This window comes from Aulonocara sp. 'chitande type north' Nkhata Bay, linkage group LG6 (assembly GCF_057382095.1).
Source record: "Aulonocara sp. 'chitande type north' Nkhata Bay isolate Kocher_YH1m ecotype deep benthic linkage group LG6, A_spYH_male_GT1.1, whole genome shotgun sequence".
In the NCBI taxonomy this organism is placed as follows: Eukaryota; Metazoa; Chordata; class Actinopteri; order Cichliformes; family Cichlidae; genus Aulonocara; species Aulonocara sp. 'chitande type north' Nkhata Bay.
The window spans coordinates 6,792,909-6,807,132 of NC_141349.1; the positions used below are offsets into that span (position 1 = coordinate 6,792,909).

At 39.6% G+C, this 14,224-nt stretch overlaps 1 protein-coding gene across 1 annotated transcript; it reads left to right on the plus strand.

The window, feature by feature from the left end:
• The first annotated feature begins 85 nt into the window (after nucleotides 1-85).
• On the plus strand, nucleotides 86-13,409 carry LOC147327159 (uncharacterized). Its single transcript, XM_086294791.1, has 5 exons — nucleotides 86-354; nucleotides 868-1,352; nucleotides 4,281-4,445; nucleotides 8,086-8,210; nucleotides 9,004-13,409. Exons 2-5 carry the CDS (start codon nucleotides 918-920, stop codon nucleotides 11,060-11,062), a joined length of 2,784 nt encoding a protein of 927 aa, XP_086150917.1. The 5' UTR covers nucleotides 86-354; nucleotides 868-917; the 3' UTR covers nucleotides 11,063-13,409.
• Nucleotides 13,410-14,224: the final 815 nt, after the last annotated feature.

The following is a 14,224-nucleotide window of genomic DNA, read 5'->3' on the forward strand; positions in this document are numbered from 1 at the left end:
ACTCAAATCCTTCGGCTACAGTTAATGAAGCCAAAAGTAAAAATGTGCACTTGTAGCCAGACTCCAAGGGACTGCATGACAACTTGCGAGACAAGCCAACCTGCCTCTGAAAGCCAGGTGAGCTGAGGTGGGTGGGGTTTGTTACTGTAGCTGTCAGCCGAGCAAACAGAGCAGGTACAACAGGCTATTCGTTTGTACAGAGTTCGCGAATCCACACCTTTAGCACTTACCGGCTTATGCTGGAGAGTGTACCGACACCAGGACCGACAGAAGGTTTTAACTTTTTAAGCTGGTTTAAAGTTTCTCGCCTCTGATTAATCAGGAAGACCAGGATTCTTTTTGGCCAGTTATGAAGTAAGTCTCTTTGTATATGTTGCTGAAAGTGTGTTGAATTCCTGACAATTTACAGTAGTTACTGAAGAAGTAAGCACATGCCTCATATTGTTTATGTGTTTGTGCTGAACCACATGTACCTTTTTGGTTTCCTAAGAGCTTAGAGGAGAAACATTTCTCGTATGACACCATGGTAATAAAATTATCTGCATGTCTAAGTTTCTTTAAGACAACAACTAAATGCACTGAAAATAAAATGGTCTTACATTTTTCTGTGATTGGCTGGAAAAGTTTGTTCCAAAGCTCTGTAGTGTTATGTAAAAATTGTATGTTGACAGTTGTCTCATGTTTGTCCTGTTCATGTTTAATGATTAGTTAAAGATTACATATTACAACTCAGCAATGCAGATAAAAATGTTAAAGTCATACACATAATATATTTTTTTCCTAATTATCTCTTTTTTGACATTCAGCTCTAAAATGCAAGTTTAACTCAGTGAACCCTGTAACAGCATAGTGTGTGTCACATTTAAGGTAAAGAAGAAGTCTGCTGCACACAGAGACTCAGAGGGGTTCTCGCATCCATGGAGTCCAATCTGTCATGCCTGTCTTCACTTGAAGAGGACTGTTCAGATTACATTCAGCCGCACTATAAAGAATCCTATCGTCTAGCCATTTATGCCCTACTATGTGGCGGCAAAGAAGCCTATGAAGAGTTCCTTCGAGCTGAGCAGATCAACCACTTCCTTTCAGAGGAAGAGACTGTGTTCATTTTGGAAAATGCAGAGTTACCGGTTGTGGAAGATGATTCAGAGGGAAGACGCAGCACAGACGAGGTCAGACCCTCCACCTATTTCCCAATTGAGTCGGAAGAGGAGGTGCCAGACTTGGATTTGGGCTGGCCAGGGGTTGCGCTGGAGGGTGTAGAGACCAGCATTAGCCTGCTGTTTCACCCACCCAGACAGAACACACCAACAATTAAAGAGGTGGTTCGGAAGCAGATTCAGGCTGCGCAGAAGGTGAGGCCTCAGCACTGCGATATAAACAAAAGAAATGCTCCTGGGCCAGTGCCAGAAAATAACGCCTCATCTATCAGGTGGAGGAATCAACAAGGACAATAGTTTATCAATAGTACAAATTCCTAGTGAAAGGTGTAGTTTTGCGTAGGCATATAAACACCTCTGCATAGTTCTCTGCATACACAGGAGACTGCAGGGAAGGGCTAAACATACATTAACCCACACAATCAGCTGACTACACCAGTTCAAATGTTTGAAGCAGTTAACTACTATGGCAACTGAACTTTTGTTATCATGAAAATGTACACGATGGAAGTCACTCATTACTGTGCAGCTTTTTGCTTTGTGACGTGTGAGGCAGGCGAGTGGCCAGTCTGAATTCATGTAGGCTGCACTAACTTTGGCAGGTTTCAGAGAAAAAGTATTTAGCAATTCAACATTCACAGAAACATTGTTGCAGCAATGTTCTTTAAAGCTGTAGCTATCATGAAGCGGTAACAGTGATGTCAATCTGGTAGAAATTTGTATTTATGCTTAAAATGCATTTCATGACTAGAAATATTAGTAATATTATATTAGAGCAGCAAGTCACTGCAGTTTTCCATTTCCTATTTTTTCCCCAGGAACCTGCTTCATGAAGCAAATTCATCTTGTACTTCCTGTGCAGTTATCTCCTGTAGAAAGAGTAGAAAATGAGTGCTGTTGCACTGCTTTCGCAATTTGTTGCTGTATGTTTAATCTAGTCTTCACATCGCTGTCTTTTAATGAGATGATCTTGTAGGATCCCGTGGAGGTCACAAACAGACACGCTGTTTTTTGCTTTTTTACCTCACACTTCCTGGAATTTTCCTTTTTATTTAAACCTATAATATTAAACTTAAGGATTACCTTTAAGTCATTTAAAAAGTGCTTATTATAATTTAGAAATAAGTAAATATAGTAATGAGTAAAGAGAAGAGCTTTTTTCTGTGCACATGTATGCAGTGTAGGAAAAACTGCTCCAATAAAGACTGCAAACATCTGAAGATTTTACTGAATCACAGGATCTACAAAAAAAAAATGATGAGATACAACAGTAAGGATACTGTTGCTTTCAAATTAGTTAAAAGATCAGTCAAATGAGATGGAAAAAGTATCACTGTGAAACATTAACATTAATTCTTGTAGTCAACATTGTAGCAAAATACCACAGTAGGATCAGATAGCTATGGCTGGATTGGTTGGCCTTAAACTGATTACAGAAAAACTAATTAAACCAACTGCAAACCAACAATTGAACAGACCACTCTTTAAAAAATAGTTTTCCTGTGATCAAGTACATGTTTAAATACTTGTTTAAATTCATATGAAAGCACTGATATATAAAATGCTGACACAAAAAATAAATCATTCTACTTGCCGTAACTGTGAAAGTGACCTTTTTTGTTCTACCACATAATAACTGGCAGAACAAATTTAGATGCTACACATTAAAGGTGAAACCTAACTAATTTCAAAATAAAAGTACCTATACATAAATATATATCATGAAATGACGTAGGCAACAGTTATGTTGAAACAGGTAAAACTTTGTCTGATATTTGATTTAAAAAAAATCTGTCTTTCCTCTTTAGCAAACCACTTGTCTAATTTACAGAATTCATAACAACAAAAAATATCACAAGCAAAGGTGCTCAGTAAATCACAATCTAAAAAGTGAGTCTGCTCACGAAGCTTTACTCATTCACGGTCACCTGACAAAGAAAGTACACTTGCTTTTAATTCTAATTCTTTGGGCTTGTTGTCTTCTTACTGTTAAACATTTGGTCATGTCAGTGAGATACAAACTATGTAGTTTCCCCTTTTGCCACAAAATCATCACCTTTCCTGCTTGACAGCTGGTATGAGGTGTCTGGTTTTCACCAAATGTGTGGTCCTGTGTATTATGTCCAAACATCTTCACTTTGGTCTTGTCTGTCCAGCGGACATTGTTCCCGAAGTCTTTTGGTTTGTTCAGATGCAACCTTGCAAACTTAAACTATGCTGCCATGTGCTTATTGGAGAGAAGAGGTTTCCTCCTGGATCCTCTCAAACATTTTGTGTTTATTTAGTCTTTTTCTAACTGTACTATTATGAAGTTTGAAGTTTCTCTGAGCATTAAACAGTCTTACTTAAATTAAATTTGCTAGGATGTGCACTACAACACTGGCGACTTTTTTCCACTTGAATACTGTTTCTGACTGTATAGTGATGAAATTCCAGTTGTTTAGAAATGCTTCATAACCCACCCAGATTGATGGGGAGCAACAGTTGTTTTTGTAAGATCATTGCTGATGTCTTTCCTCCCTGGGATTGTGTTCTCACCCCCTCAATGCGCCAAAACAGCAAACTGTTAAAACATCTGCTGTTATAGAGGTACTCACATTTGCTGATGACCTTATAGTAACAGAACCTGTTAATTATCCTCCACATTTCTATGGAAGCAAAAAGGATGTAAAACAAATTAGTCCGCATTCTTATACTTTAGATACTGCTTCTGCATTGTAGCTTAATTTTTGTTAAATAAATAATGAAACTGTGCAAAATGTCACAGATTAACCAACACGAGGTTGCATTTGCCTAATTCTAAGACCTGCTAAGGACCAGATGATTTTTTTTTATTATGGCCCAGTACATAAACTCTAAAAATAAAAGATTTTTTTTTTCACATAACTGCATATATACAGTTGGCAGTTACTTCTCTTTGCATGCATCAGAAGTAATGACATTATTTGTGTTGCATAAAAGATTATTTCAAGTTAAGAAGGTGTTTTGCACAATGATACAGTTAATTTTGTGTGGAAAGTCATCTCTACTATACAAGTCCTGATGTTGACTACTCATACATTTTTTGACTTAATTTGTATTTTCTCAAAATTGAAAACATTTCCACGTCTAATGTGCTTCCAGCTTATTGCCATTGTAATGGATGTCTTCACTGATGGCGACATTTTCAAAGAACTCATCAATGCGACACAGAGGGGAGTGGTGGTCTACATCCTTCTGGATGATTCCCATGTCAAGAGCTTCCTCAAAATGGCACACGACATGGAGATTAATATTCAAGAGCTCAAGGTGAGAAACACGGCACCTTGAAATACAAGGTTTAAAGGGCGACAGTATCAGATGAGTATGTTTTATCACCATGCTGAGATATTATTGTACTTGTTGAGGCCATGAACTGCAAAAAATAAAAATCATCAGGAAAAAAAAAATGTATTATCTTCCACTAGACCTATGTGATTATCTGGATTTCACAGTGGAGACACAACAGGCCTATTCTTATGTTTTCCACTTTTCCTGATATAAAAAGGGGCTTCTGGTAAACATGCTCTTCTGCACTTCTTGCCAAATGTAATTTTCCTGTTCCCGTGCATAGTATACACGTTAGCATTTTAAACAATGTTTATCTTGCAAAATATTTGAAAACTGTCAACTCCATTGTGTGGTGGCTTTAGTAGCACAGTGGCTGATAGTGAACAACAGCCACATACCAAACTAAGACAGGTAGAGTCATCTTAGAGCTGGGCATTTATTTAACCCTTGGCGCTCTAAGTCATAGTCAGTTCGGCAGTGAGTGTGTGTATGTGTGTGTGTGTGGGGGGATGGGTGTGTGTGTGTGTGTGAGGGGTGGTGGGTACACAGATATGTAGACATGTATGGAGACATTTGCTACTCAAAGCCATAATTGGGCCCACACATGCCTGTTGACCTGTTAAACATCATCTGACATAGTCTAACATTTGCATTCCCCCAGAGCTTCCCATGAGGCTTCACAACCTTTCTTCTGTTGGCAAAAGAGCATTTAAAATATTACGTTTGACATTTTCTCCGCACCCTGATGGAAATACAGTCATTTACCAACATTTCCCTGCTGTGTCTCTACCTGCCATTTTCACACAACTGCAGCAACCGCAGGACAGATCTGTCAGTGTGGCTGGATTTTCCTGTTAAACAGCATTAGATGATGTTTCCACAGTCTAAACAAAGAGTCATCAGCTCTGAACGCAGTGACGGCTTCACGACCTCTTTGCAGCGTGCCTAGCCATTAGCAACATCAAAAAAACAGCCTGAGGAAAACTCACACAGGTTTGATCATGTAGAGTTTGACAAAGGGTGTGCGTGCTTTCATGTGTTTGTGTAAAGGTAGTAGTAATGGAAACTGGAGGGGGGGGGGGGGGGGGTGTTTCAATTAAGTTAAGATTTAGGCTGTTTGCACCTGATGACTGAAACAACCCTGAACTCATGTTTCATGCTCTCGGTTTGAGTTTTTGAGTTTCATTTTTGAGTGTTGAAGGCCCTGATGTGTTGAGCAGTGAGACCTGGGAATCATTTAGTTTTTAAAAGATGTGGCACATAGTTCTTTCACACGGTAAAGAAGTTACATTCAGATAAATCAAAATGAACGAATATTAGATTTACTTGCAACATTTAATGTGGTGCCTTTGTGCACTTTTCATTTAAGTAAAGAGTTCAAATTATGTACTTCTTACTGAAATGATAATCAAAGCACTCCTTTTTTGGAAACAGGCTTGCATTATATTCCTGTTAACAAACTAGCTAATGTAAGTTGCCAAACTTGTTAGCCCAAAACAAAACTAACACAATCAATAACACAAAAGCTGAATTACTTCTATGTAATTCTTTTAGAAGGAAGTATGTCCAGCACATGCATGAATTATTTTTAAACTGGCAAAATCACATTCCTGTTTCTTGTGTAATGTCTTTGAAAAACAATGCATGTTCAAAGATTGTACTATCAACTATAAAACAGTGTTAACCTGAAAATCTCCTTGCAGTTAAGCTCGTAAGACTTGATGTTAGAATCCCTGATAATCAGCACTGGTGTCCTGTGGTCAGGAGGGAGGGGTACAACCTTTATCTGCTTTGAATGCACAGATTTGAATGTTCTGCTGGAAACAGATGAGAACAGTTGAAGAAATATTGACAGACATCAGTCATGACTTACAGAGACTGTGCCCCGTTAACAAACCCTGGATTACAAATGACATAAAAGCAATCATCAACCAGAAAAAGGTAGCTTTTAGAGGTGGTGACAAAGAATGGCTCAAACAGATGCAACATGAGCTGAAGAAGTGACTGAACACAGCAGAAATGTAGTAGATAAAGAAGATAAAAAGGAAGCTAGAATACAGCAACATCTGTGAGGTGTGAAAAGGAATGAATACTAAAAAGAAACAAAAACAAAAAGAAAAGACAGCCACTTATGGGTGATGTGGAAAGAGCTGATGCACTCAAGCAGTTCTTTAGTCCTTCAACTTTATGGTCACACTCACTCCCACTGCTTCTCCTTCACTGTAACTCCGTCTGCTCCTGCACAAGCTCCCCCTTCTCCTTTCATTTCTAATACAGCAGCTACTTCCCCTCTCACACCTGTGCCTTCATGCTCGTCTGTCACAGACAGGGGTGAGATTGGCGTTAGGAAGACTATGATAGCCCAGATGGTGTGTGTCCAAGGCTGCTCAAGAATTGTGTCAACCTCTCCACAGGATTTTTAATCTGAGTCTACTGCCAGGACTGTGGAAAACATCCTTTATTTTTCCGGTACCAAAAATAAAACGTCTTGCTGAACTAAATGACTTTAGACCAGTGGCCCTTATAATGCACATCATGAAAACCTTGGAACAGCTGATTCTACACCAAGACAAACTTGCTTAAAACTGCAGACAGGAATCCGAACACAGGGATCTCGTAAAAACCTTCAGCCACTGGTGTCACAAAACCTACCTCATGCTGAACATCTCTGAACACTGGGGAGGCAGCAACAGAAGGATCAGTAAATTTATTCTTATTCTTATTGTTGTCAGGGTCATCAGGTAGCCACCCTTGTTCACTGGTCACTGATAGACCCACGCATGTACTTGGATGCTCATGCTTTTGAGAAACCTGGTTGCACCAGCTACATCATTTTGTTTTGGCAACTATGTCTGCATAATTGAGCCTTTTGAATTGTATATGCTGCCTCCCATAGTACCATTATCTCCACAGTGTACAGGCACTTCTGCACGGTGGACCACCAGATGATGTCTGGCCTGAGAATACTTGGAGTAATCTTTGGTGGGAAAGTGACTTTCTGCAACTTGTAGCCACAGGCAGTATCCACAGTAGCTTTCATTCTTGCAGATAAGATTTAGGGGGGAATTACTTTTCCAGATTTGGGTAGCCTTTTGTGCACTAATAAGTGAAATCATGATTTAAAAGCTGTGTTTTGTATTTCCTTTTGTCTTTGCAAAACTAAATAAATAAATAAGAAATCAGGAAAAAGGAAATGTTTTGTCACTGTATCGTTTGACCTGATTAAGCCTCCTTGGCTAGTTTTGCAGCCAGTGAGGATGTCACTGGAGGTCAGCAGAGTTCCATTTGTTCTTCTTTTTACTGTATCATGATGTTTACACATTCACCAAAAAAGGAAAAGATCACTGGTTTTATCAAAGATGAAGACATAAATCCCTTTGGTATTGCATTACGATGAGCATCTGGTATAAAAACTCTGAAATTAAACACATGGAGCTTCCCACTGTTTTGATCTGTTGTGAATAAGCCAGAAGTAGGTTCTTCTATCATTGCATGATAATGCATTTTACAAATAGAGATTGCTTAATGCATTCTCAAATAAGCATTACATATATTACTTGTAGGTGAAATGAAATTGATTTATTTTTGGCCTTAATTCTCATTTTTATTTTTCCATCAGAATCTTTGTGTTCGGACGGTTCAGGGGCCAGAGTATCAGTGTCGCTCGGGGTTTAAGTTTCATGGAGGTTTGGAACAGAAGTTTATACTTGTGGACTGCAGGACAGTTATGTATGGAACATACAGGTGAGTCAGTGCTGTTCAAAAGTATTCTGTGATTAAATTGAAATAGAGGCCTGGCCTAGCTCTACTTGGCAGCTTTGCTAACTTTAAGTAAACCTTAAAGCAATTTCATGTAAACTCACTGTGCTACTCTGGTATTTTTAAAAATAAAAATTGGTGAATTAGGAAGAAAAAAATATGATTAGCTGCCTTCCTTCACCACTTAGACTGGCTTTCTTCTGGCGGGTCAAATAGCCATATTAGGAAGATTCTGTCTCACTTTTATCATATCGAGCAAGTATGTGTTTAGAGCAGTCTGCAGCCTGAGCTCGTGGCTCACGGAGATTAGTTACATTATTTGAAACTTTCACTACTGAAACAGTAAAAATAAGAGAGAAAAAAAAGTTTTAAAAAAAGACAAACCCCAGAGCAAGTTCTAAGACAAACTTAACAAATCTTCCAAGTCAGCAAAACTAGTTTATCTGTTTGAGAACACACAGAGCTGAGGTAAGAAGAACACTTAATAAATGCAGTGGCCTGTGGGCAGTTGCAGGCACCAGAAACACATAAACTTTCTGCTGAATTTGCCAAGTTCAAACATCATATGATTTAAACTTTAGTCCTATGCTCTGCTACTATAGCTTTTGTTGTGTTGGATGTGTTTCCTGGTTGGCCCTTATTTCCACTGTTATGTTTCAGTTGTGGATTAAGCACATTAAAATTTAGATAATGAAGATATGCATGACTTTATTATTAATACTGTTTAAAAATTTGTGCATCATTATGATTTGTACTGGTTCTTCAATTTCTTTTTCAGCTACACATGGACTTTTGAGAAAATCAACCTCAGTATGGTCCTGGTTGTCACAGGCCAACTGGTTTCCACTTATGATGAAGAGTTCAGAAGACTCTATGCTTGCTCCACAACTTCTTCAGTCTTGCTTAACGGGAGGCCACCTGTTCTGTACCTTAAAGATACTTTGGCTCTGGAGAGCCCAAACTCCAGCCAGCTTTCTCTTAATATGATTCACAGGAGATCCAGGGTGATGCACGTGGTGAGAAGTGTTCAGGACAACAGGTTCAACAATTCTGGCACAATGACCAGAGGCTTGAGTGTCCAGGATAGGCTCCATCAGTATGACTATACTAAAATGGGGAACCTAGTGAAAGGACACAGTTATGGAGGCGAGCTGCAAAAGGTAAACTCCATGACTCGGCTAAGGATGGGAACTAAAGACATTGGAGTCCCTGGGAGAAGTGGATCTAAACCGAGGGGAGGTGGGGAGGTGCTTCTACCAAACCGGATGTCGCACCATCACCTCCGGCACCAGACACGTTACGGTGCGGACCAGAACCTAATACCATTCAACTCAGAAACATCACTCCACCGCTGGAAGATTGATTCTTATCTTAATGAGAATGAGATGCATCCAGGTGCGTCATGTGATGCGATCTCACCTGTGACATCTCCATATAGCAGTCACACAGGCTTAAATGATTATCAGTCACAGCTCATTCACAGCAGGTCGAGAGATATTAAGTCCAGAATGGAAGAAACAAAAAAAAGGTTCAGTTTGCAGGACTATAACAATTTCAGGCAAAGCCACGAGTCTTTGAGGTCCATGTATCTGAATGCAGAAACATCCAAACTGATGTCTTCATTAAGAGGCCTGGATGTAAGGCAGAGTATCACAGAATCGGAGCTAGCGGCACAAGAAAGCTGCAGCCAGGAAAACAGGGAGCTCAAGAAGCGAGGTAACAAAAGAGAGCCAGTGCTCACTGATGGACATCGTTCTGCCTCTCACCATGATGTGGTTTCAGATGGAAAAACAATGCAGACATATGATTGGCGTGAGCCTCTATCCAAGACAAGATCAGCTGCTGATTTAGACCAGAAAATGAGTGATGCACCACTCAAGCCTTCTCATTTACAGTCCAGCAGTGTTAGCATTCAGCATCCGAGAGCAATGGAATCTTTGACCGAGGTCCCTGAAGAAAAAGACAGTTCCCACACTCACTTAGACCCAGCACTTAAAGTCAGACGTGAGATTTGCAAAGATGAGGAGGTTGTTCCTAAGAACTCTGTAAAATCTCCAGAAAAAGAAATTCAGGATCAAGCCACAGGAAAGCATTATAGGGTGGCCAAAAGCACAGGCTCAGGTGATTCAAGGCAAGGAAAGAAATCCATTTCTAATGAAGTTGAAACTTCTCTGGAAGTCTTCAATCCATCTACAGGACCTCAGCGGGGAGTGGAAGATAAGGGCAGTCACACAGAAAAAGGGGAAGCACAGCCAGAAGATGCAGCGCTACAGAGAAAACATTCTATGAAAATGAAAGTGCCTACATCAGATGAAAAGAAAACTTCCAAAAATGAAAATAAGTCTCTCCAAAGAAGGACCTCAGGAGTAAGCCAGCCACTGAAGGCTGCCCATTCCCTGGCACCTGATGCAGTGCACACAACAAAAAGCCAGTCACTGAGCATGCCCAGTTTGCAGAGCTCCCTTACTAGTCCATCAGAGACAGAAAAGACTAAATCTCCACTGTCAAGATTTTCTCCTCAGCGTTTGAGCAAAAAGAAGATGGCCCTTGCAGCAGAGCAAGACTCAAAGGGCACTGTGGGTGACGAAAGAGAGACTTTATATCAGAGACCAAAAGACAAAGCCTACAGTCGGTATGAGTTTTTGCTTAGCAACGAAAATCTACGTCTGGATAAGTCAAAGAAGAAGGCAAATTCATATTCGTCAGACAAAGAGAGAATCTCTTCTTTGCAAAGGCGCGAGTCTGCCCGTTCAGTGAATCAGACACAGAGCAGCACTGATAACAAACTGGAGCGATTCATGCAGCGAGTTGGAAATCTAATAAACAAGAACAAGTAGCGAAGGCACAGAAGAAGGCCAACATGGTCAGAAATGAAGGCAAAGTTTAAGCATATTACATGTTTTGTTTATGCAGCTGTTTTCCATGCCTATACAAACGGTTTCTTTACACCGCAGCAGTATGCTCCACATTTTTTTTTTTAATCGCCACTGATGCCAGTAACAAGGCTTGATAAATCGGTATTTGCAGTTAAAGTCTGAGATGGATCTTACTGGGGAGGAGGAGTTAAGGCAACCAGGGAGAATCTGACAGTAGCACTTCAGGACATTCAGCAATGTTTGATTCAGTAAGCTAAATTATAATGATACGGTATGTCTTATGCAAAATATGTTTATTCTTTTAGTTTACCTAAAGGATCAGACTGATGAGAGCATCTTTTATGCTATGACAACACCAACACCTCTGTTGTTGTTCAGTATTGTTGTGAAATATCTACGTTTAAAAAAACCCACACCAGTAAGGCCCACTGTTATAACCTGTACCTGAGGTTTTCTAAACAAACATACACTGGTTTACTCTAATACAGTAATGCATACATTCATCTGCCACTGAATATATTTCTTCTTGTTTCAGAAACAGTACTGAAACAAAGGGTGGATGTAGCTCAGGAGGCAGAGCAGGTCATCCACTAGCTGAAAGGGTGGTGGTTTGAGCCGTGTGTCAAAGTATCCTTAGGCAAAATACTCACCCCTAAGTTGCTCTACGATGGATTCACGGGAGGATGAATGTGTGTGAATTACAGTAGAAAAAAGTGCTTGTGTGAATGAGACGTGTTGTATAAAAGCACTTTGAGATCTTCAGTAGTGTAAAAAAGTGCTATATAAGAACCAGTTCATTCTCTGAAAATGTTCAGAGCTGCTGGAAATTACTGAAAAGTGTTCAATTAATAAACATATTTGGTTTTTTTGCTTCTTATATAGGCAGCACGGTGGTTAGCACTGTTGCAGCACAGCAAGAAGGTCCTGAGTTCAATTCCAACATCAGACCGGGGTCTTTCCGTGTGGAGTTTGCATGTTCTCCCCGTGTTTGCGTGGGTTCCCTCCGGGTACTCTAGTTTCCTCCCACCGTCTAAAGACATGCAACTTGTGGGGATAGGTTAACTGGATAATCCAAATTGCCACTAGGTGTGACTGTGAGTGCGAATGGTTGTCTGTCTCTGTGTGTTGGCCCTGCGACAGACTGGCGACCTGTCCAGGATGTACCCCGCCTCTCGCCCTATGACAGCTGGGATAGGCTCCAGCGCCCCCCGCGACCCTGAAAAAGGATAAGCGGAAGTGAATGGATGGATACTTCTTATATAGACAAAAGTCTTGAATCTATGTGTTTTCAGTCCCATTGTTACAGGTGTATAAAATCAAACACACTGTCATACAGTCTGCCTTCACAAACAACATGTCTGTGAACTGTATCCCCTCCTAGATATTCTGCGATGAACTGTAAGTGTTATTATGGCAAAGTGGAAGTCATTGTCAGCCATACCCACAGCGCTAATGTTCTGCTGACTCTACTCTACAGTTGATTAACATCAGTACTAAAACTGCATGCCAGGAGCTCTATGGTGTGGGTTTCTATTGATAACCAGCTCCTGTAGGTGTAATGTGTAGATAGCTCACTAGCTACTTTTGTCCATATGGTGTATGAAGACTGAAATTGTGGAGCAAAGCGTTGGTGGATTTGGTGGTTTTTTTGTGCAATGTGTCACAAAAAAACACCAAAAATATGTCATATGCCTTATCATTTAATGTATCATATAATGTATCATTCATGAAGCATATTGATATATAATTTTTTTTTAAATATGGACGATGCTGTACATTTTCTCAGTGTATTTTGATGAATTTAGCAACTATGTTCCAAATATGAAAGCATTCACACTGGACTTCTATCAGATATTTTATCATAAAGTGTCTGTGAACACTAAACTGCTTTCTAAGTCTCTGTGGAAGATATCTGCTGCATAGTCATCAGTGTTACTCTTCTTCACATCAGTTCTACAAAGCTTTTTAGGTTAAGCAGAGACACAGTTACATGCCTACTTTATAAGCTCCCTCTACAGATCACCATCTTGGTGTTGTTCTTTATAACGTGTTAGGTTTTTGCTTCCTGCTTTATTTTGTGAGCTGCTTGTTCCTTATGCTTTGCTTTTACTTTTGCTTCCTTGCCTCATCTTCTGCTGTCTCTGTGCGTCCTTTGTCAGTGTGCCTATTCGCTTCAACCCCAGTGATAGTAGCTCTAGTGTATTTGTTTAGGTTTCAGCAGTTTATAGTTTTCAGTGTTTCCCTTCTGGATTTATGATTTACCTTTTGTATTATTGCAAAAAACAATAAACAGTTCACTTCAAATTCACCGCTGTCTACCTGAGAGTCTACATTTTGGTCCTGTGCACAACATTCAGCCTGCATATCTTACATGCCATGAAATAAGACCATAACTGTAGCTATGGGTAGCTATGTTTGATGATAATGATGATGTCATAACTTTGCAAGACAATGATGAGTGGTGGCTTTTATTAAGTCAAAGATTTAGCTGAGCAGCTGATTCACACTGAGGCCACAGAAAAAATAAGAATATCAAATTGCAGCCAAGCTAGGGACCCCAAGACGGTAACATGCTTATTACACACCAGAAAACTAAATTGTTGCAATTTTCTCAACTGCTTGGGCTGCACTCCTAAATAATAGCTGAATTTGTCAAAATAATCTGAAATTCTTCATTACTTTTTGGTTCTTCTGCACAAAATAAAGCATTTCTAATTCTTGTTTTGCAAATGTTTTAGCACAGATGGGCAAAGGACTCTGCTTGCTGCACATGTCTTTGTCATTAAAACACATTATCAGTTAAATAGTTTAATTCTCTAAAATATACTTTAATTTCATGTGTAATATTTGTTACATGTCAAAGAAAATCTTTAGAAATTCAAAATCTCTCTAATCTTTCTATGCACAATAAACTTTGAATATGTATGTTGTAAAGCATATTTTTAAAGCCTGAGCACTGGTGGATCAAAAATAAATCTATAACACAACATTAACACGGAGGAACTGCTCATACAAACATTTTGTAGCCTGTGAAATATGCAGGGCAGAGAGGATGTGTGGCAGTAAATAAAGGGAAGACAACAGAATGCATGAAGGTGCATAAAAGTGCAAAGGATGGATGTA

What these genes read in the sequence shown, in the direction of transcription:
- LOC147327159 (XM_086294791.1), top strand. Translation starts at nt 918, where the DNA reads ATGGAGTCCAATCTGTCATGCCTGTCTTCACTTGAAGAGGACTGTTCA. An exon ending in AGATTCAGGCTGCGCAGAAG is followed by an intron (nt 1,353 to 4,280) that starts GTGAGGCCTCAG and finishes ATGTGCTTCCAG; the next exon opens with CTTATTGCCATTGTAATGGA. An exon ending in GTTATGTATGGAACATACAG is followed by an intron (nt 8,211 to 9,003) that starts GTGAGTCAGTGC and finishes TTTCTTTTTCAG; the next exon opens with CTACACATGGACTTTTGAGA.